General features: G+C 47.1%; 1 protein-coding gene across 1 annotated transcript; it reads left to right on the forward strand.

Annotated features, from left to right (window-relative positions):
- Window positions 1-12,139: 12,139 nt before the first annotated feature.
- On the forward strand, window positions 12,140-22,758 carry LOC133347583 (uncharacterized). Its single transcript, XM_061559974.1, has 3 exons — window positions 12,140-12,193; window positions 18,124-18,242; window positions 21,506-22,758. Exons 2-3 carry the CDS (start codon window positions 18,128-18,130, stop codon window positions 22,198-22,200), a joined length of 810 nt encoding a protein of 269 aa, XP_061415958.1. The 5' UTR covers window positions 12,140-12,193; window positions 18,124-18,127; the 3' UTR covers window positions 22,201-22,758.
- Window positions 22,759-24,352: the final 1,594 nt, after the last annotated feature.

The raw sequence follows: 24,352 nt of genomic DNA on the forward strand, positions 1-24,352 counted from the left end.
TACTCTTTGGTTCTGTCGGTAAAGTCACGTAGATAGTAAAAATAACTAATAAATCACAACGTTTCGATAGCAACACAAGCCATCGTCTTCAGGTGAAACAATGCAGCAGGCGGACTGCTGACGAGGAAATTTCACCCCCATCCTCTCGCCCGTTACGGCAGCCCCCCCTCCTCGGATTCGCCGAGGTCACCCACCTCTACCCTATCTGCGATTAAATTCACTTGCAAATTCCATCCCTAGTCCCGCCCACTTACCCTTGGGTTGTACCCACCACAAACGTCTATATAACCTTTGGTTGCAGTAGCTCTCTCGCTACATTTCCTCCTCGGCAGTCCGTCTGCTGTATTGCTTCACCTGAAAACGATGGCTTGTGTTGCTATCGAAACGTCGTGATTTATTCCTTCTATTTTCTCTCTACGTGACTTTACCGAAAGAACCAAAGAGTATATGTGCCAGCTTATTGGCCTCCCAGGCTGATCTTAACCGACGGAACTGGACCGGTTTCACAAGACTGAGACGCAGTTGTAGAGTCTTGCATGATAAATACCGTACTGATGGTATCATCATCGTCACGATCCATGGGCAGATAGCCCGTAGGTTGACCACATTGGAAATGGTCGAGAGACGTCTCGCTCCACCGTGTACCAGTTGCGAAGACAACATTGTATAACATGTCACCCAGTGCTGCAGTAGAGCATTGTGGGTAATACATATGTTATCATTTGACTGTATTTTTTATTGCCAAAACGGTCACCTAAAAAACATTCTTGAAATGTTTAGGAGAACGAATTAGTTAACAGCATGCGTGGCTCTGAGTTATCTTAAATACCTGAAGGTTGGCAATGGCCATGGTTATCTAGTTGACCAAGCATGTATCAGCAAAGAAAACAAACACGTAAAAAAAAATATGATATGAGAAAACCTTCAAATGACCGTGGTTGAAAATAAACTTTTAAGTAATGAAATGGAACAACCAAATGTTACCAAGCGCATGTCTTCGCGCTCTCACGTGGCAAAATGACCATCAACGCGGTTCGACACTAAATATATGCATTCTAAATGTGACTGCACGACAAGACGCTGCCCGGGACCAGTGGGGAGTTATCCAGTTCAAAGAGAGGAGGTCGTATGCAGGGACAGAAATAAGTAATATTTTAAAATACTTTTTTTTTAAACACGCTTTAATGAAATGTAGATTACGAGTAATGGCAGAACTCCACGACTCCAGGAAGTGGCCCCGAGGCTTGCCATAACGTAAGGGGCCGTGGTGATTTACAGCCAACGTGAGTTGAGCGTGGACAATTAGACCCAAGCCGAAACATAACATAAAAAATTGTTTAAAATGTACATTTTTATTTTGAATGATAGAATATAGTATTGTCATCAGTATGACATAAGTATACCCTGTTTGCAGTCGATACCATATTGGGAAGTGGGTTAAAATGGAGTTACACGATTTGAGGATACGACAACAACAGACAGAGTGAGTTAATAGAAAGCGTGTAAAAATATTGTTTAAAAATATATTTGTTATGATAGAATATAGTATTGTCATCAGTATGACATAAGTATACCAAGTTTGCAGTCGATACCACATTGGGAAGTGGGTTAAAATTGCGTTACAAGATTTGAGAATACGACAACAACGACAACAACAACAGAGTGAGTTAAATAAAAGCGTGTAAAAAAACACCGAGGTCTTTGAGCCTAAATTTGAGTTGATGCATCTTTTTTTCGGAGTAGCAAACCACAGGTAAGCTGCAGAAGGCGCTCGTGTGTCAGATCTTTATGCACCTGCTGTTCGCTCCCAGTTCACAAATTCACCCGTTTTCACGACCAATATAATCCATAATAGAGGGTTTTTTGGGGGGGGGGTGAGATAGCATGAATATAAATGTGCGTTAAAATCGCCACCACCCGACAGCCAATTAGTAAGGTTTGCCACGTAAACAAAACATGCCAATTGGATAAATAAATCAATATTTGTTGCCGGCCCACGGGTCTATTGGACCAGGCCTCGCTGTCGGCTTGCCGGTACGTGTCAACATTCAGTTGAACCCCTCTCAACGATCACCCCTGTGAACGACTAATCACTTAACGACGGGCCTCCATAGAGCCCAATGTGTAGTGTATCGTGTAGTGTATAGTAATGTAGTGTAGAGTGACCCCTTGTGTTCGCAAGGGGTCATACCGGCGTCTCGAGTGCCCTGTTTGATCCACAGATCACACCGGGGGCCGACCACAGGGGATGGCGCCATTTCTTCGAGGTTCACAGGCCACTTGGAACGTCGACCGCCAACTGAAGTGGGTGCTGTCCGCGGCTGGAGTTTACGCGTGGGGCCCGGCGCGACGTGTCCACAAAGCCGACGGCCGGCTCCCTCTCGAACTGAGCCCTCGGTCGCTTTGAGACCGGTCGCAGACGCGACGGTGACATCGCACGTGGAAGGACTGCGACCGATCCAAATCAGATTGAAGCAATGTCCAGGCCTGCACAACATACAACAACAAAACTGACAAAACACAGTAATGGTGGACTCTCATTATGATGTTTTGACAATTTATTTAATCAATGTGTCATTTCATGAGGGAGGACGAAACGAGAGATTCGGATAAAACCCAGCGCACACACGAGGGGTAACCCTCGATACTGCTACCCCCAGTCCACATCGCAAGTCGCAAGTACCCTGGCAAGTGCTGGCGGTTACCCATCTCTAATTACCAGATAGGTTCTAACCGGCTTATCTTCAGAGGGCCAAGAGAGCCGGCACAGTCAGGGTAAATCTTGACTTAAAGCTTTCGTGACTGCAGGAATTCATATTCTTTGGGTCTTTCGGTAAAGTCGCGTAGATAGGTTCAAACAAATAACAAAAATAACAAAAACTACGACGTTTCGATCGCAACAAAAAACGGTCGTCTTAATTTTCCTGATGACGACCGGTTGTGTTGCAATAGAAACGTGGTTTTTTGTTATTTTTGTTATTTCTTTGAACCTATCTACCGTACGTGACTTTACCGAAAGACCCAAATAATACATTCAGGGTCGTTTGGTTGGAGGGGGGAAACTCGCAGATACATACAACTCCGCACACACATAGTCAGTGTCTTACTCTGGCCAACTTGCAGCCAAAATCCTATACCACCTGGTTTTCACTGGCAGTACTAACCAGACTTGAACCTGCTTAGCTTCTGAGGTCTTACACTATTACTCAATATATTCGTGGCGATTTGATTGTAGGCACACATTTTAATTTATTTTCCAAAATATATATTTTTATAAATAAATCCTTTACCCTCAATGTTACTCACTTTCCTGGTTGCATGGTCGGAGGGGCAGTGGGTGTCATTTCAGTGTGGGGAGCGGTAGTGTAGCGGTTAGCGCTAAGCTGTGCTATGAACCCGACGACACGGGTTCGATTCCCCCTCACGGCCACCAGTGACGATTATCTGAACCGGTCCCGGGCCTCCCCCAGGTCGACTCAGCCTCAAATGAGTACCTGGTGCGGTGTGTAAACATTGCAACTAGAGAGACAAAGGCGGTCGGGCGTGGTGCTGGCCACCCACCCGCTCGTGTACCGTTCCGGCCTTCATCGGTGCTCGCTAACAGCCCTTGCCCCTAGAGCCTGTTAAGGCTATATGGGGGGGTCTTTGTCTTTGTCTTTGTCATCTCAGTAGAGGCCAAGAGGGCTTGGGGGAGAGGCGAGGGTAGTCATGCATTTCCCCACAACAGCCGATTGCCTGCATGCATTGTTGTCCCATAACGTCTGCAGTTTTATTGAAATTGTTAGAGAGAAATTTACTGCGGTGCACGTCGACTCATGTGACATCTCGCTTTGTTTCCCCCCGCAAAGCATCGCAAACGAGATCTTCCATCTCCGAAGGATTTTCCCGGTGCAACATTTGATGAAGTTAAAATGTTAACGAAAAACATCTTTTGACTTGTGAATCAACTGAGAGGCGTACATGCGCCTGCGTGAGTCGCAGAAAGTCGCGTGGGCAATACCCCGAACCTACGGATGCATGCAAGGCTGGCTCAGTGCAGCGTGATTCAATCAATAGCGTGCGCAAATGTTTTAAAGGCGTGCCCAACGTCATCAAAACCGACTGAGAATGAAAGAGCGTCGGCTTGAAAAAGAAAATCAAGCGTGATTTTTCCGATGTTGTTACTGGAGGACAGGTCTGGTCTTTGACGTTCTTGCCAAAGGCAGTCTCGAACTTAACATAATACGGCGAGCTATTTGCAGGAAGTTACCGCAATATAATACCGCTTAAAGAAATATTTTCACAGCTTGGAGCAATTGTCACGCGTTCGCTGAAGCCGGCGAGCGACCCGTCTTGAAAGTTTTGAAGTGGCCGTGCGAGCAGGGCAGAGAGAGGACACCGGGTGAGGATGAAGCCACAGCCACACACACATGAGATTAACAAATGCGAACGGTTCTCTAAAGTTAGCGATTTGTCACACCGAAGGCAAAAAAAAACACAGGGCTGCCAAAACGTCGCTTCTAACGCAGTTCATCCCAATCACGCGTTTAAAGCGAACTCCTCCTGCGCGTGAAACCCACGTGCCATTGTCGCTCGCGTGTTTTGACTTGCGGATGATTTTTTTCTCTTTCCCGGGCGACCGCGCTCATCTGCCGCACTTTGTAAGTTCATGAGTTTTTTGTTGTTGTTTAAATCTCTGCCGATGCTTGTCGAGGAAGACTTTAACCTCCTCGCCCCCCCCCACCCACCGTTGTCTGGATGCCGTTGTCAATAATCGGAGGCGTTATTGACAAGTCACGCCATACAGCTCAATTATTCACAGTGGGCTGACGGCCCTATACAAACTGTTGCGAGTCGGCGGGTGATGTTTTTATTTCCGCCGTTGCCATGTGGGGGGGTCTCTGATTGGGAGGGATTATTTTCTTTATCTGTCCCGCTGCTGGGCTGCGAAGTTCAAAAACTTGGCCCCATGCTCTCCCCAAGCCTGAGCCTCCCACGGCCTGGCTATGATGTGCCGCGAGGGGGTTAGTGGATGACACCAAATGTTGCGAACATCTCCCTGCCCGTGGCGGCCGTCGAGGAGGCGCCGTTACACCCTGTCTCGCCACGAGAAGGTGACAGAGCAAACATACATGGACTCCACCCGTTCCATCTGCACGGGGATAGAGTGTTTCCCCCTCGCACACATGGGTGTTCTCCAGGCGCTCCGGTTTCCTCCCCACATGTAAACGCTCATTCATTGGCCGATAACACCTTCATATGTAGAGGACCGCAGAGCTTGGGCAGTTGTTGGCGCTGAGCTCACCGCCTGGCTATCCGCCTTCGTGGTTCTTCCTCGCGCCTCTTCGTCGTTCTTCACCATTGCTATCATTACACTGGTCCCCTGTGCTGGCTGTGTTCCCGTAACCTCAGGATCGCCGCGGCCTCAAATACCTACAGAGGTGCGCTCGCGCCAGACGACTGTTGCCCAGCCTGCATGCTGCACTCTCTCACGTGCGTGCATTTTCCTCGTCGTTTAGGGGCCGTACATAAATAACGTCACGCGATTTTGGACGATTTTTGAGACCCCCTCATCACACGGCGTCACGAAAAGTCAGACCCCACCCCCCTCAAATATGACGTCACAAAGCTCTGCCCCCCCCCCAAAAAAAAAAACATGCTTCAAATCGCTTTAAACTATTGTCATTGCAGTGCGTATTTAATGTGTTTGTACTCCTACCTCTTCTAAGATATCTGGCCAGCATGGAAGAGTAGGCCAGTGAAGGTGCTTCAACCAGCAGCGGTGTTGAGCAAGCAATTGCAGAGCTTTTTTCGATTTAAAGCTTTCGTGACTGCAGGGATTTATATTCTTGGTTCTTCCGGTAAAGTCACGTAGAGGGGAAATAATAAAATAATACAAATTAAAATAATAAAATCAAATTCTCACGACGTTTCAGCCATAACACAAGCAGCCGTCCTCAGGTGAAGAAACAGAGCTGCTTGCGTTGTGGCTGAAACGTCGTGAAAATTATATTTTATTATGTAAAATTTTTATTCTTTTATTATTTTCCTTCTACGTGACTTTACCGAAAGAACCAAGAATATAATTGCAGAGCTGCGCCTTTAACTTTCTTTGCAATGCTACAGGCAAGCAATCCTAAGTTGTTTTAGGCTGACAACTTCTTTGGCATTTCACAAAATGCGAGAATTGTGTTCCGGTCCAAATGAAAGGAAATGGAAAAGGGTGTTTGAGCTGCATTTCACGAATATTTCACTAAACTCAATCGTGCCACCGCTGCAGAGTGAGGTTGTCACGAGAGAGCGTTAATAAAATTTCCAATTGCAAATGTAAAGTTTGTTTAACTCTAAGCCAAGAATGTGTAACATTTTTTTTTATTTTGTTCCTGGGTAGTGTTATTTCCTAATTGCTTATGCCTCAAAAGTACAGAAAATGGCTATTACTCCCCACTAAATATGAGAATAGGTTTTCCCATTTTTTCTGGCAACAAAACAGGTGTTAAGATAGTAAAACACCAAACTGAAACCTTTTACAAGGAATCATGTCTGCACTAACCACAATAATTGTGGTCAAAACGTAAACAAAAAACATAATCGTAAATCTCTAAAAACTACTCACTTCTAAATCTTTTGTAGTAATTTTTGTATCGCTTTAGTATGAATACATGTTAATTTTGATTCATGTGTTTTTTTCTGACTTTATGTGAACGAAAAGACACAAGTTCGCCCGTTTTCTCATTGAAAATAGGTACATTTCAAAATATCACTGTCCTGGTCACAAAAGCAACGTTTGTGGAGAATAATAGCCATTTTATTAAATCCTTTATATTAAGTTCGCGAGCTTGCTTGCTTGCTTAGGACCGTGCAAATCTTTCGGTCGTTTTTTAACCCACTTCCCGTGATCCAATCGAGCTGACATTTTCCACACAGACTCGTTGTGCCAGACAATTATTGTTCGTGAAAAAGAATACCCAAAATTTTACACTTTTTAGGCAAAAACAATTTATTTTACATATATTCAAATAGAACGCATTCATGGCTTTGGCTGAACGTCAGAGTGTAAGAGCCCAGAGCGTAACCCCTCCACAGGCCGTGGCGGAGTAGTGCAGTTGGTAGCGCCCTCGCTTCCCATGCCAAAGGCCGCGGGATCGATCCCCACGTCCTCCACAGGCGAATATATTTTTAAATCCTTTATATTAAGTTCGCCGCCACGCATATAAAGGATTTATAGTGAAAAACTTTGTTTTTACGGGTTTACTTGTATACTTTTTAGGCTTAAGCAATTACGAAAAAACACTTACTACCCAGGAACAAAAATTGTGTTACATAGTGTAATGTGTCTCTTGCGCTCCCTCCACTTGGACTGCGCTGCTTGTCGAGGCTGCCATCAACGTACATGACAGTGCTTTTATGTCTTCTAATGAAATTCCTCCACAAAACCACCCTTTTCACTCCACGGACCACAGCAAACCACCGTGTCCTACGGAGTACGTCTCGTAATCTGCTCGTCGTCTCCAGAACCAAAACTCTTGTCGCTCAGTGGAATTTCACCATAGCTGCACCGGCAGCCCGTTTGGAACGCTCTCTCTCCCCACTGCATATTCGCGGCAGCAACATCATTCACCTTCAAGCAGCTGCTCAAGACTCTCACCTAGACAGTAAAGTCACGTAGGTAACTACGTGTGACTACGTGACTTACCGAAAGAACCAAAGTGTATGGATCCTTGCAGTCACGAAAACTTCAAATCTAGAATGAACCACCTCTACGGGGAAGGATTCCACTTATCTGTTAGAGCTTTAAACAGACAACGGGACAAGAAATCACAGCTAATCGAGTCGCTATACAGTTATTTTGTTTCTTACTGTGGTTGTCCCACCTGATGACGGAAGCTTGTGTTGCTTCTGAAACGTCGTGTTTTAATCTAGTTATTTCAATTTTTATTTTCATTTTATTTTCATTTTATTTATTATTTTAATTCTTTTCACCTACGTGACTTTACCGAAAGAACCAAAGAGTATGGATCTCCCCTGTTGTATGTATGCATGTTGATTTTCTTTCGTACCGTATTCAGCCAACTGTGATAATCAGAGATGCGGGAGGGCAACAAACTAAACACAAAAATTAGTTCTAGAGAAATTAGTTTTAAATCTCGATTTAAAAGTGCATAGCTCCAGTAGCTTCCTAATATCGGAAGGAAGAGCGTTCCAGACGGCCGCAGAAGCGCATCTGAAAGCGCACGATGAGGTGGCCGTCTTTGTTCGATCGCTAGCCAAAAGCCGCTGCTTTGAGGATGACCAGAGTTCGCTGTTCAGGTTCTCACGGCAAATTTACTCCATTGATATCTGAAATAGCAATCATTGCCCCCCTACTTCGTAAAAACGTGGTCGGACCCCACTGAAAAGGAGTCATGAGACTTCATGAGGCTTTTTTTCTGGCTAAACAAGTGGAATAATAAACTAGTTTGGAAAAAGGTCAAACTACAACAAGCAAAAATTAGATGTGAAAAATATAGTGAACGGAAAAAATTGCCCCCTTTCAGAGCCAAACGCTCACAACTAAAAGGGGTTTAACACCAGATTGAGGACATGAACAAAATGCCAAACCCAAACATAACAGGGTCTGACCAGCACCGCGTGGAATACGAAAATAATCGCAAATCGTCAGAGATATGAATGAAAGTAAAACATGAAAGCTATCGTCGCAATCTGACCGTGCATTTTTTAAAATAAACCGTCTGCTATGGATTCACTAACAATTGAGATAACGTTAAAAAAATGTAGAAAGGCACTGAGATCCAATGATAAAGCCGAATCTGAAAAAATTACAAAGATCCGTTGCTGGGTTTGCGACTGTTATCATTTCTACCTAAAAGTCACAAATGATAGTGAAAGTGGTTATTTCAATAGTGTATAGCCTCCATTACGTGGAATTACATTGTGTCTGCCGTGTATTCAACATCTTTCCCACCATCACGTCCAATTAAATTTCTCACACTGGAACACACACATCCCCCCCCGCTCACCCGAGAATGCAAGTATTGTTGGTGGCTGAGATGTCAAGCTACCTCAGTTGGCAGATACATTCACTTCGCTGTGTCCTCCTTCAATCGTCTGAAGCGTTTGGGGCTTTCGTAGGCATTTGTAAATAAATATGGTCAAGTAATAGCCCATTTAGGCTATACATCTTTTTTTTTCACCGAAAGCCTTGAAACGCTACGACAGTATTTGGTCTTGTACATGTTTTGTTACTTGGCCTGAATGGTGCTGTGTCAGAAGTTTCAGTTACAATTTGGAGCTCATAAAATTGGCCACCAACCCTTGGCGGTTGACAAAAATGAGCTCAACTTTATTACAAGTCAACGGTGGCTGTTCTATCGGTAACTGGTCCCATACAATAGCAGCGTTGCCTTTTCACTAGTAGCTTAAGATCACCAATTGCAGTGAGGCAAATGCTTGTTTTAGGTATAATGACACGCATTTCTTTATTCTCTTAAAGATATATGCTTTATTTTTCTCAAATTTTAATCCAAACGTGCTGCCAGCCTCACGTTATGAGATGAGGAAATGTCCATTCAGAACTCTTGCAGGACAGTGAATCACCCGCTGTTGAAAGAATGCCACGTGGAAGATAATATCACAGAACTACTTCCGAGATCATTTTTAAGTGACCTTTACCACACTCGGGGCACTACACAACTCCATGCGTCTTTCTGCAGAGATGCTTGTCCCGTGTTTGCAGTCACACGGATATTTTTTAGTTCTCGTAGCTGGAATTTTGACAAATCAAATGTAAAATTTCCAGTTTAATATGCCGATCGTTTCTATGCAGTCACATTTGACCATTAACTCGCTAAATATTCAATCAAAGGCAGCAGCCAAGGCTCAACAGTGCGTTGACCTCTGAGCCACCGGGGCAGCTCCAATAACACACAATGCGTAACATTTGCATTTTAAACATAACAAATATGTAAAAAATGATTCAAATTTTTGATTCCTAATGTTGTCGTCAACGGTTAGTATTTTTTACATTTCCTGACAGATGTTTGTTGCTTCGCATGATTTGTTATTTTTGTTGTGACAAACTTTTGTGCGATGTACCCTTTGCTTTGATCGCAGGTGTTTCGTGCACTGGAGCCCTACGGACTCAGTGTGGCTACTCAGAATCAGAATCTCTATGTAGGCTGTAGGAGGAATCCGATGAGCTCTGAAGCTCTTTTTCACAGATGTCCAGTTTTAGGGTCGGGTCACCAAGTTACACGTGTCTCACACCCCCCCCCCCCACCCACGTGTCTCTAAATAGCTCTCTTTATGCGCTACAGTAATTTTGCTGGAGCAGTTCTTACCTGATGACGGAGGCTTGTGTTGCTTCCGAAACGTCGTGACTTTATTTAGTTGTTTTCATTATTTATTTATTTTGTTTTCACCTACGTGACTTTACGGAAAAAAACAAAGAGTATGGATCCTTGCAGTCACGAAAACTTCAAATGTAGAATACAAAAACGATAGAAGTGCAAAATCGAGAAAAAAGTAAGCAGGCGACGAAAAATAAATACGTAAACATACGTAGAGTAAGTAAGTATAAATTCCATAAGTATATAAATTCTTGCCGATTTCTCAACACGAAATGCAAGCTTGGGCCAGGCAGAAAAACAACAACGGTCCCAGACCACATCAAGACAACACACAGTCAGTCTCTCAATGAAATTGCGCATTAGAAATTGAACCACCGTGTACTCACACCTCTTCCAAGATATCTTGGCCAGTGTGGAAGAATAGGCCAAATACCCTTGGCAGGATTGTGTATATGGCTCCCTCTAGTGGACGCCCTTCTGGCAGCAGTGGCGTGAGCAAGACATTGCAAGGCCGCACCGTTGTGTAGCAATATGCTCTGCCGCATGGTTTGTGCGTACGGTTGTTTATACGATCGTTCTATACAGGTAAGCATCTTGAGATGCCCTTAGGGGCCGTCCATAAATGACGTCATGCACCTAGGGGGAGGGGGGGTGATCAGACATTTGTGACGATGTGCGACGATGGGGGGGGGGGGGGGGTTGAGAAATGTGACGTCACATCAAAATGTGCAACTTTAAATAAATATAGACAACACGTTCTACTTAATGAAATAGACTTTTTAATAAATGTTTTCTCCTACAGCATCAGAGTGCAGCGCCACATTAAATACGCACTACAATGACAATAGTTTAAAGCGATTTGAAGCATTTTATTTATTTATTTGGGGGGGGGGCAGAGCTTTGTGACGTCATATTTGAGGGGGGTCTGACTTTTTGTGACGCCGTGTGACGAGGGGGGGGGGTCAAAAATCGTCCAAAATCGCGTGACGTCATTTATCGACGGCCCCTTATACGTAGGTGCAGGTACAAGGTAGAGGCGCAGCCCTGCAATGTGTTGCTCACGCCACCGCTGAGTGATGGGGCCTCCACGAGAGGAAACTAAAACAGCTTCTCTCGAGGTTACGTTTGGTCGACGCTTCCACGATGCGCGAGGAGCCATGCACACCTTGTGTAAAGATGCCTTGTAAAGTCAAACTAATGATAGTATCACATGACAAACTGTGCTGCTGACTTGATTATTCTGGCTAACCCACGTAAGTAGCAAGTAAAAAAAAACAAAGATCCCCCATATAGCCTTAACAGACTGTTGGGGCAAGTGCTGTTAGCGAGCACCTACGAAGGCCGGCACGGCACACGAGAGCGTGGGTTTGCTAGCATCACGCCCAGTCGCCTTTGTCTCCCGAGTGGTGATGTTTACACACCGCACCAGGGCATCGTCTGAGGCTCAGTCGACCGAGGGGAGGAGGCCCCAGGACCGTGTTTCAGCAAAACGTCACCACTAACACTGCCGCTTCCCAGTGAGCCAGCAGGCGTGTGTCACATCCAGAAGCGGGGAAGCCACTTGGCTTACACCCACACATGGCAAGCGAGTTCTTGTGGGATTCTTTTTGTTGTTTGTTTGTCCTCGTTGGGCAATTGGTCTCAGAGAATGGGGCTTCTTGTGCAATGCAAGGTGCACTCAGCAACGCATGAGTGCTTCTGAGCGAGAGGGCCGACGATGATGATGGCAAGGCGTGACGCGCGGATGGGGCGGGGAGGGTGGTGGTGGTGGTGGCGGTGGCGGTTTTCGCTAATTCACTGTGAGCCGCGAGACTCCGGGGGAAGTTGTTTAACCTGGGGAGCCAGCGAGCCAGACGGCCGGCCCGGTATGTTACGCCCGACCCCTCCCCCCGCCGCCCACCCCATTTGTCAGCGCGTTTCACTTTGTAATTACAACACCGCGTGTTTAATTGGGCACGGGTCACATTTGTTGAACAAAGTCTGAGCCTGCTGATGAAGTCGGAGAAGGTTTGGAAGCAGCCCAGAGTTTTCTTGTTTATTCATCGAATGCTGTTTGATTTCATACATATGTATGCACGGTTTTGAATGTCGATGCCTGAGGCTGATGGACTTGAAACAAAATTTAGATTTACGTGGGGAGACAGAACGGAGCCCTGCTGGGATTGACGTTCATTCGCAGGCTGGATGTCAGCGATTGGTTTCGCGAGCTGAGCGGCAAGGGGAATTAAACGAGGTTTAAAGCAATGGTTCTTCTTCTTAACCTGGAGTGCACGCAACCCCCTGGGAGCGCGAGATGCCCTTTCTGGGGGTACGAGACGTGGCCAGATTCTTTTTTTAGAAGGTAAATAATCGAAAGCACGGGCACGTAAGGGGCCGTCCATAAATGACGTCACGCACCTAGGGGGGGGGGGGGTCAGACATTTGTGACGATGTGTGGCGAGGTGGGGTTAAGAAATGTGACGTCACATCAAAATGCGCAACTTTAAATACATATAGATAAGACGTTCTACTTAATTAAATATACTTTTTGATAAATGTTTTCTCCTACAACATCAGAGTGCAGTGGCACATTAAATACGCACGACAATGACAATAGTTTGAAGCGATTTGAAGCATGTTTTATTTGTTTTAGGGGGGGCGGGCAGAGCTTTGTGACGTAATATTTGAGGGGGGGGGTCTGACTATTTGTGACGCCGTGTGACGAGGGGGGGGGGTCAAAAATCGTCCAAAATCGCGTGACGTCATTCATGGACGGCCCCTAAGTACAACTTACTTTGTTTCATCAAACCCTATCTATGTATTTATTGACATGGTATATTTTCTGAACAATTGAGGACCAAAGGGGTTCAAGGCTGCAGTAAACGTTTAAGAACCGTCGGTTTACAGCGAGGTCACAACTTAAAACGGTTTGATGCTCAAATGCGCATGCGGGCGGAAATTCCACATTACTATGGCCAGTGCCGGATTAAGCTAGTGCGGGGCCTGTAGCATATATTATAAAGGGGCCCTAAAGAATAATTTAAAAAACACTTACATATTAAAAGACATACATTTTGAACTTGCATAGTAAAGTCATTGTATTTTTGTATTTGCTATACAGCCAGACAATACGACAAATCGCTAACCTTAAACATTCATTCGTTCATTAAAGTTGAAGGCGGTATAGTACTATAGTAATAGAGCAAGTGCAGAATCACTGAACCGGAATTGATAGCTTGAAACCATTTAGAGCGGGGCCCTTGAAAGTGCGGGGCCCGTAGCTACTACATATGTAGCTACTACTACAGATGTAGCTACTACTACATATGTAGCAGCTACATATGGAGCTACTTTTGCTCCTACGATAATAATTCGGCACTGAGCATTGGTGGGGCGTGGTGCAGGTGAAGCATTGGACAACCGCAGCTAAACTCAGCGCACAGAGTGGTACTTAAAAAAAACTAATTTAATGAACGCGTGACTTTACGTGACTTTACCGAAAGAACCAAAGAGTATGGATTCCTGCAGTCACGAAAGCTTCAAAACAAGATTGAACGAACGCGAGTTCGGTGGCGAAAGGGGTCAACAACTCAGCCAGGAATTTGAGTTCTCGTGAACTTCCGACTGCCGTGCGATCGGCAGCGCCCTGCCGAATATTCCACGCTCAGATGACGCCGCTCCCTTCGTCGCGTTCTTCGCGCACATTCAATGGGACGACAAATGCCTCTGCCCGCTTGGGTAGCCGTGCTCTCGCCTCTTGACCGCTTTGCGTGAGGTTCCCACTGCTGCTGGCCTTTATCATTCGCTACGGGAAGTTGCGGCAAGTGGTCATACTGTGCAGGCTGCTGCCTGAGTATACGTAACGTTAAGCAACCCCCCCCCCCCATAGGGTGATTCACACCAACAGGGAAATGTGCAATGGGTCACGGTCAAAAGGGGTGAAAAATGGAAACTCGTTAGGTGCTGAACGATGCATAAACTCGCCGATCGGCATTCCTTCTAGAGTGTGCGACACGTGGGTCAGATCATGCAAGAATCGACGTTTTGTTTTCTTTCAACCGATTATTTGTGTATTAGTTAATAGGCAAAAGCAGAAATGGGCTAAAATCAGTTAGTCCCCGTTAATTGGCGTGGCTAATCCGAGTAGATAATTCGATGGTGCCGTTCATATCACACAATTTCACCGATACCGGCCACATCAAATAAACTGACCCCGCTAAAGTTACCCCCAACTCATGGCGGCGCCAGCAAGTGAAGATAATTCTCTGGTCTGGGGCTCAGGGACTGGCCGCATGTAATCGCTTCACATCACTCGGGTCCTGAGCGGGGGGGGGGGGGGGGGCGTCCTCAGAGCCCTCCGCGTGCGGATGATCGTCGATTTTGGGTGAGAATCGGGCACATTGGGTGGTATGGGGAGAGGCTTGGCGTTCGCAGGGCTCGCCGTGAGGTCGCGATGGCATTTCTGCCGTGGGCTTGACAAGTGCGGGCTTGTTTTGCTCGGCGGTGCTTTGGGAGCAGGTGAAATGTGATCCGTGGCATGCAAATGTGGACCCCCCCCTCCCCTCCCCACATCTAACTGCCTCTTCCCCTCTGGCTTCGTTCTCGGCCATTTGTGGAATTTCAGCGACGGTGAGAGAGCCCGGTCATAGTGAAACAACCGATGCACGCCCTGTGAACTGGTGCACGCTCCGATTATGTCAATAACGATGCATAGCCGTGCGCTCCACGGTCTTGTTTGACGTGTTTATTGTGGTTTGCACAGCACCAAATAATTTGTTTCAAAGCAGGAATTAATTTTGGGGGGGGGGGGAGGGGGGGGGTGGAGGGTCACATGACATCTGGACCACCATGTACAGTACTTCAGCCCAGCTACGCAGAGTGCAGGCCACAGCGGTGCTTAATTCTTGTTCAGATGTCTTGTGACACCCCTTTAATTCTTTTTTTAAACACATGCTCTTTATAAAGTAATTAATATGCAAATTCATTAGGGGTCACAAGACACATGGACCATCCTCTGCAATGCTCTCGGCCTTGCCTATAAATGATGATGGTGAATATCTATCACTGACTCTGCTATGTGCTATCCCAACTGAGAAGTGTGTGGGTAATAGATAAAGGCAAAGATCCCACCCATATAGCCTTGACAGACTGTAGGGGCAAGTGCCGTTAGCGAGCACCTATGAAGCCCGGAACGGTACACGAGGGGGTGGGTGGTCAGCACCACGCCTGAGCGCCTTTGTCTCCCCGGTGGCAATGTTTACACACCGCTCCAGGTACTCATTTGAGGCTGAGTCAACCTAGGGGAGGACCGGTTCAGATAATCGTCACTGGTGAGCGGGAATAGAACCCGGATCGCCGGGTTCATAGCGCACTACGCGAACCGCTACACTATCGACAATACACGATGACATCCACCACATTTCTTTTTTTTTAGCAGTAAATTCAAAGTGCATTGTTGTAAAGGGTGGTCCAGATGTCTTGTGATCCCCCATTTAATTATCTAAAACTTCAACAAACAAGAAAGTAAGGTGTATTTAAAACAGAAATTAACATACAAAGGGTAAAACAATGTTAGGGGTCAATAAAAAAGAACTATAAAAGTATATTTTTTTATTTGACCAAGTAAGGACCCACTAAGCTATAAGCGACCTGGCCACAAATGATAGCTCCACTCTAAGCGCGTCATGTTGATTATAAACATGGAGCGAAAAAAACCAGAGGGCCCGGAGAAAAATCCACACAAACCACGGAGAGAGACACGCAAACTCCAAATATATATCAGGCGTCAGGGGTCGGGATGGAATCCACGACCTTCCTCTCTATACCAGGTGGGGCGTGGGGGAGGGTCCTCACGTCTCACCACCGTGACGCCGATTTAATTGCGGGTCACAAGACATCTGGGCCACCCCATATCAATTCTGGAAGTTCGTGACACGAGCGGGCGAGCAAAGGGGACGTCCATAAATGACGTCACGCACCTAAGGGGGGGGGGGGGGTTAAGACATTTGTGACGATATGTGACGAGGGGGGGGGGTTGAGAAATGTTTAAATATAGACAACACGTTCTACATAATTAAATTAACTTTTTAACATATTCCTGCGGAGAAAGCTGGTAGAAACGTTGGGTTGCTCGGTCAATGGCCAGGATCAACGGCGGCGTGGTGTATTCCGCAAATATGGCCGACTGTGAGGGCGGGCACAAGCCGGCGTGAGTAGATTAAACGTTGAGTTTCATAAGGGCACCACGGGGTGACCAGCCCCTCCCCACCCAGCGCTACCCCTCCCACCCCCCACCCAGCCCCTCTCCACCCTCCCCACTCAGCCCCTCCCCACCCTCCCCTCTCCACCCAGCCCCACCCCTCCCATTTTTGGATACACGACGGACGGACGGACACAATAATCCCCTGTGGGCTGGTGGAACCAGGTGGTTCCTACCAGTAATAAATGTTTTCTCCTACAACATCAGAGTGCAGCGCCATATTATAAACTCACTACAATCACAATAGTTGAAAGCGATTTGAAGCACGTTTTATATTTTTTTAGGGGGGGGGGGCAGAGCTTTGTAATGTCATATTTGAGGGGGGGGGGCTGACTTTTTGTGACGCCGTGTGGCGAAGGGGGGGGGGGGAGGTCCAAAATCGTCCAAAATCGCGTGACGTCATTTATGGACGACCCCTAAGAACTTCGTTAAACGATTCGAAAACGAGATGAAGAAGCAAGGCCCCCTGTGTGTGCGGTGCGGATCGGACGTTGGCAGCGGCACAGGAAATCCAACTCGGGTCGAAGCCGACTTTATAGGTCTCCGGTTAGCAGAGCGCACTGCGCTCACCGCTGTGCACCGTGTGATCATTTAATTACGGGGCCGATCAAGTCGGCAACCACCCATGCCCCCCACGGAATTGCTTCGGGGATATCTCCGTAACAACTGCAACCGTGTGTTGTTGCTGTTGTGTGCGTTCGAACAATCAAGAGTTGACTTCAAAGCGGGGCCGCGTGCGTGTCTGTGGGTGCGGGGGGAGCGGTGGCGTAGTGGTTAGCGCGCTGCTTACCCTCAACGCCGGTGGTGATTATCCAAACCGGTCATGGGCCTCCCCCCTAGGTCGACTCGACGTCAAATGAGCACCCGGTGCGGTGTGTAGTAAACATCGCCACTGGGGGAGACAAAGGCGGTCGGGCGTGGTGTTTCCCACCAAACAACCCTCTCGTATGCCGTGCCGGTAACACGCGAACAGCACTTGCCCCAACAGTCTGGGCAGCCTATACGGGGGGTCTTTGTATTTGTGTGCCCCCTCCTTAATTGGCGATGGTTGACACGAAAATCCCTATTCTTTGTTCTTTCGGTAAAGTCACGTAGATAGAAAATAAAATAAAACTAATAAATAATAAAAGCAAAAAAACCCACGACATTTTGAAAATCCTTTGCGTTCGGCTCCTCGAGTGCTGGCCGCGTCTGCGGGGTCTCGCAACCAAAGGTTGCTTTATCAATTTGGAAGCAGAGCCGCGCGACGCGCCGAGCTCATGGTTACGAAGCCCGATGTTTGAACAACAGGTCGCGTGCAACGTTTTAGAGATTAACAAAAGCCTCCCCCCCATCACCACGGGCTCGTTGTTCCGCGTGTGGGAGTAATTCCCCCCCACACCATCCCCACTTCAAGCAGAGGCGTCGCGACGTTTTAATGTGACGGACTTCGTTGAGCTGTGAAAGAGGAGAGAGAGATAGAGGTGAGAAAGAGAGAGATACGTTTCTTATTAACTATTTTTTAAGGACTTTTTTTTAAATTTCAGTTTGTTTCTTTTTTTTTCTTTGGTCCCCGAGGAAAATGAACTCATTTCTTAGAGAACTGCTGGATCCGACGCACGGGGATGTTTTTGAAAGCCTCACTGCCGTGCCAACAGCCTGGCGCCAAGGCGAGCAGCCGCACAGCGTTATCCCAGGTAAGGCCCCCACCCCCCGCCCCTCTGCAATATAACGCCGCTCGCACGCTCCGGGCTCATCAATTCGGACGATCGCACACTCCGGGCTCATCCACTCGAGCGATCGCACGCTCCGGGCTCATCCGCTAGGACGATCGCACTTCGGGCTCATCCACTTGGACGATCGTACGCTCCGGGCTCATCTGCTAGGACGATCGCACTTCGGGCTCATCCACTCAGACGATCGTACGCTCCGGGCTCATCCGCTAGGACGATCGCACGCTCCGGGCTCATCCATTCGGACGATCGCATGCTCCGGGCTCATCCACTCGGACGATCGCACTTTGGGCTCATCCACTCGGACGATTGCACACTCCGGGCTCATCCATTCGGACGATCGCACGCTCCGGGCTTATCCACTAGGACGATCGCACTCCGGGCTCATCCACTCGGACGATCGCACGGGGCTCATCCGCTAGGACGATCGCACACTCCGGGCTCATCCGCTCGCACGCTCATCCGCTCCCTATTACGCGTCACTCTCTCACCGTTCATACAAAGCTGAGTCCAGGTGTTCCTTTCGAAGCTAATTGTGATAAGCAACGGGCCGCTCTCATTAGTTTCCATGATCCCACGGCAGGCCTTCGAATGCGCCTACATTGAAATGTGCACGCGCGTTCTCATTTTTATTTCCCATCACGTAATGTTGGACCATGGCTTGGCCGGGCGTGGCAACAATGGCAGGGTGTTGCGGTTCGCGATCGGAAGGTTACAAGTTCAAATCCTGCACAGGGAGGTTTGATTCGGGACATCTCTCTCTCTCTCTGGCCTGAACAAAATATGCACCACTTGGCAGGGGAAGTATAAAAAGTGGTTGTCATTTTGAGGGACTGGCCCTGCCATATGAATGTGGAATTTCAACCACTGGCTCAGGGCTGTAATGAGGACATGAGTGCGATCCCACACTCAATCGAGTTGGGAAAACAATTGTTCAACAATGAGCTGTCTTGAGCTCCGGCACCTCTGAGTTTCACGATTGGCTGTGTACGGTGCAAATGAAGTTCAACATATATACGTACATTCATCGTGGAGACCCTTCCACCAGCAGTGGCGTGAGTGAGCAAAGCAATTGCAGGGCTGCACCTTTGCCTCACCGCAAGGCCGTAATTATAATATATAAATGCTATGCTATGCAAATAAAAACAACAATTTGCTAAACCTTGGCCACAATATCTAGACTTGTAATAATAGGGTTTTTCCCCTTTTTTCTGGCAACAGAATAATGTGTGCATTAACCACAATACTTGTGGTCAAAATGCAAACAAAAAACACACTGATAATATATGCATTGTCCTTTTGGCGTCCTCTGGTCTAACACCGTTTGAGACGAGGCTCAACAGAAAGCCGTCTCTGGTGTGGACTAATCAGTTTCAAGGACAATGCATATATTATCAAAATATGTTTTTGTTTGCATTCTGACCACAAGTATTGTGGTTAATGCAGACATGATTCCTTGTAAAAAGGTTTCAGTTTTGTTGCCAGAAAAAATGGGAAAAACCCTATTATTATATTTTGGTACTGGCAAGGAGGTCTAATGATATAGAGTTGTCTTCATATAAATCAATGCATAGATTTCTGTTTATATGATTGTGGTTATGGTTGTACTTTATTAATCCCTAATCTCTGCCATTACATACAATGTAACAAGAAATGGTAAAAAAGTAAAAACAGAGCAATGTAATACAAAAACTATTATACATTGTAAAAAACAAATAAAAAGTCCATCCCATGTGTTAGTGAATTATTTTTTTATTTTAGGCAGGAAATTAGTTTAGAAATTTCGATATATTTGGGACCCCCAGACACCCTGGAAGATTTGCCCCCCCCCCCCAATGTTGACTCCATGGCTACGGCCTTGCCTCACTGGTATGAGGGATGTTCCCGAAGTATACGTGAAAAGTCACACGGTGGTCACAGATTACACTTAACAAACAAAACTGCTTTCGGCATGATCACCTCCTCAGATTATGACCGAGGCCATATGAGCCCTTTGTCTATTGCGACGCCGACTTGAAAATCTCACTGCGGTAGAGCTTCCGGTTTGATCGGTCGCCTTCTGCTGCTGTGCCTGCCCTTCTTTGGTCCGTCACACCGAAGATTTCTATCCGCAATATCTCTCTTGCCATCCTTGAATCGCGTGGACCCGCAAAGCCTCTGACGTTGCTTTCACACAACGCAGTGGGTGGGTTGGGTGGGGGCGGGGGGGTGGGGAGTCCCTCGGGGGGCACGGCCACCCAATCTTCATCTCTCACGAGAAATTCTACCGCAGATTTGCGTTTCGAGCACATTGTCCTGTTTCCGTGACAAACAATGCATCGGCCACCGTGAGTAAAAGTCCCAACGCTGCCGCGGCATGAGGGCGGGTGAGTAATATGCCTCGCAAATGTGGCCGTTAGACACGCACGTTTTGTCATAACAACGGACTTTGATTAAGTGGCCCGCCATAAATGACGTCACGCGATTTTGGACGATTTTCGACCCCCCCCTCCATCGTCACACGGCGTCACAAAAAGTCAGCCCCCCTCCCTCAAATATGACTTGACAAAGCTCTGCCCCCCCCCCCAAAAAATAACACATGTTTCAAATCGCTTTAATCTATTGTCATTGTAGTGCGTATTTAATGTGTAGCTGCACTCTGATGTTGTAGGAGAAAACATGTATTAAAAAGTCTATTTAATCAAGCAGAACGTGTTGTCTATATTTATTTAAAGTTGCGCATTTCGATGTGACGTCACATTTCTCAAACCCCCCCCCCCCCTCGTCACAAATCGTCACAAATGTCTGACCCTCCCCCCCCCCCTAGGTGCGTGACGTCATTTATGGACGGCCCCTAAGACTCTCGTACATATATACCCTCGTACGTGGTTCCACAATTGGCACACGTGGGATGTATCCAGTGGTACAAGCTATTGATGGTGCAGGCAGTCCAACTGCACCGAGGCTCAGGTGCCGGGCAATGAAGCGAGGGGTACAATTGGACTGGGCGTCTCTGCCAAGGCACACGCCAAGCGCGCTACTCCATGGGATATACGGTCACGTTGCAGCGCGTGCTATTCGGCATGATGTCCGACGTTTCACTCCACATTGCTGGGAGCTTCATATTAATTTGCTGAAGCTTGCAGCGCGTGGAGCAAAACATCGGACGCATCGCAAATGCATCACAACACATCGGTGAAATGCCATGTTTTTTGTTGTAAAGTCCTTTGTTGACTGCGCCGATTCAGTGGCCCGCTCCCACCCAGCGAACGTGGGCATGCCAGCGAGCTTCATCCCCAAGTCGTGCGGGTGGCTCCCGTACCCGACGTACGTCTCCCCGGCCGTCCGTCGCTTCATCGAGGAGGATCGGCAAAGGTTCAGAAAATTGGGGGATGCCCCGGGCCAGCACGCGCTCTCGTCGCAGGGCAAGCCCAGGCTCCGCCACGTCCGCCCGAGCAAAGCGCAGCACCAAAGCAAGGAGCAGCAGCAACAGCACCGCACGTCTGCAGGCGCCGAGCAAAATTCACAATCGCTTGGGTGCGCCGCGAGGGATCCGTGGAGGTCTGGGATCGAGGACGTTACGTCCAAAGTCGGAGCCGGCTGCAGGCCACCGGTCGAACGGACTCGCGCGGACGTGGACTCGGAGTCGGTGTCGACGTTCAGAACCGACAGCATTTCCATCCCGTGCCCCAGTCGTGGCAGCGTGAGGTCTGGGCACGACGGCTTTGCGTCGCCGTCGGAGGTCGCGCGTAGAGGAGGCTCCGTGAACATGTACGTGAGCAGCACCCCCATCCTGTTCTGCTCCAGGCCAGGCCGGGCATCCTATCCCATGCAGCGTTCCCTCGACACTCACGGCACTCAACTGAGTCATCGATCCACGGTGACACGGGCGTCGCACGTGGCTTCGGCTCGAGGTGTGGCCACCGCAGTGAGCTTGTTGTAAGCTGGAGGCCACCGGCGTCATGGATGGAAGTCTTTCAAGTGGCACACATCTGAAGGGTGACCACAAGAACGAATGAACTGAACGGCCAAGAGAGGTTGTATTTTAATGGAGTTGCAAAGACCTTCACGGAGCAAAACTTTGCCAGGCCGGTGAAATGGATTCTTGAAACGCCAAACAAAACACACAAACCTCAATACTTTAACGTCAGCGTTTCAATTATGATTTATTTTTTTTGGTTTACAAGGGATTACAATGACGATTGAAATTTTTATGTAAATACCACTAAGGGTTGTAACCAGGTGCTTAGTCTCAAGGTTTGGCCAACGTGGGGTCTTATTTTTGGCTACAAACCACCAGCACTATGACTGGACGTCCATCACACCACAGATGGTGTCCCACAGAACTACATCTAGAGTTTCACCGATGCACCGGTTCATCGATTGAAAATCGATACGGTCACTCGCGATGCGTGCTTGCAAGTCAACATATCGAATTGTGCATGTCGAAGTCGGTTATTTGAAGATGTAAATAAACTAAAACATTTTTTTTTACCTACTAAGGCTTACTGAGCTATAATGTTCTTTTTCAGAAGCGGCCTGGCCATGAACGATAGCGCAACGAAGATGCTTGTCATGTGGACATGTATAGCAGCCAAATACTCTAAACGCATGTTGATTATAAATATGGAGGAAAAACCGGAGGACCCAGATAAAAATCCACACGACCACGGGTAAAACATGCAAACTCCAAATATACAAGCGTCAGGGCCAGGATCAAACCCACGACCTTCCTGTATACCAGGTGAGCGAGTTAACATCTCGCCACCGTGGCACCCACATTATATTCTTTAGATGTAATGGGTTCATATAACCCCTGCTGTCAATTGGAGGCCGCGACATTCATAACAGTGGTAACAAACAAACAAACAGTCGTTACCAGTTCCTGGAATTACGACCCCCGATTTGTGACAATCCATCAAATCACCACTGCGTAATCTGCTTCTTCTCATATCTGCCAGTGCAAAAAAGTAGCACAAAGCCAGTCAAATAAAGAAATCGTCGAATGTTTATTGAGCAACCTGCCAGTCAATTTTTTATTTTCTTTACAGATAGATTCAGAACTTAAGAATGGAACCAATGGTATTGTCAGATCAGTATTCTTTCAGTGCTAAACGTTTAATGTTGTTACGAAGATATATGCACTGAATTCGTGCATTGGACATCATTATCATCGGCTATCCCTCGCAATCGAGGATGATTGTCTTCCAGAGCAAAGTTGGATTATCTGTGGGTCCGAAGATGGCTGAAGAGACCAATCTGAGATCGACTGATTCTGCCGGAGCTTGGGCACGCGTGTCCAGAGAGAGTGGTGTGGGTGGAACTGCGTTAGTAAGTCGGGGGGGGGGGGAGGGGCTGCAGTGGGGTGTTTGCGCCGTGCGTGCTTTTTAAATCATTTATATTAAGTTCGCTTGCTTGCGTGCTTGCGTGCTTGCTTGCTTGCTTACGACCGTGCAAATCTTTCGGTCGTTTTTTAACCCACTTCCCGTGATCCAATCGAGCTGACATTTTGCACACAGACTCGTTGTGCGAGACAATTAATGTTCGTGAAATTTTTTTACACTGTTTAGGGAAAACAAATTAAATATTTAATTACCAATTGTTTAATACTGCAGACAATCATCTGACCCATAGGTGGCAGCTATCTCAAGCCAGAGGACGAGAGGACTCTAGCCGCCACGCATATAAAGGATTTAGAGTGAAAAACTTTGTTTTTACGGGTTATACTTATTCTCTTCCTGTTTCTGCTGTTGAGTTTCAAAATGTTTGGATCCTTGAAATAGACTCGGTCTCCATCAGAGGTGATCCCGGGCAAAGGTTTTCCCTGAGTAACATTTGACATATTGCTTAAGTAGTGGCCTAGATGGTGCATAAGCATGTGCGTTATGTAATTAGCACAGCCCAAATATGCAAAAGCACTGCAATGGACTGGTAACAGGTATCTTGACTCAAGCAATACTGAAGAATTATGTACAGACCCATGGACAGATTATGAGAGTATTATAAATGTATTACAGGCAACTGCTACAAAAATATATCTAGTAAGCATAACTAGAGAAAGGCACAGTTAGATTTCTTGGACATGTATTGAAAAA

Source organism: Lethenteron reissneri, chromosome 3 (assembly GCF_015708825.2).
Source record: "Lethenteron reissneri isolate LAM-NWPU_2019-01 chromosome 3, ASM1570882v1, whole genome shotgun sequence".
Lineage (NCBI taxonomy): Eukaryota > Metazoa > Chordata > Hyperoartia > Petromyzontiformes > Petromyzontidae > Lethenteron > Lethenteron reissneri.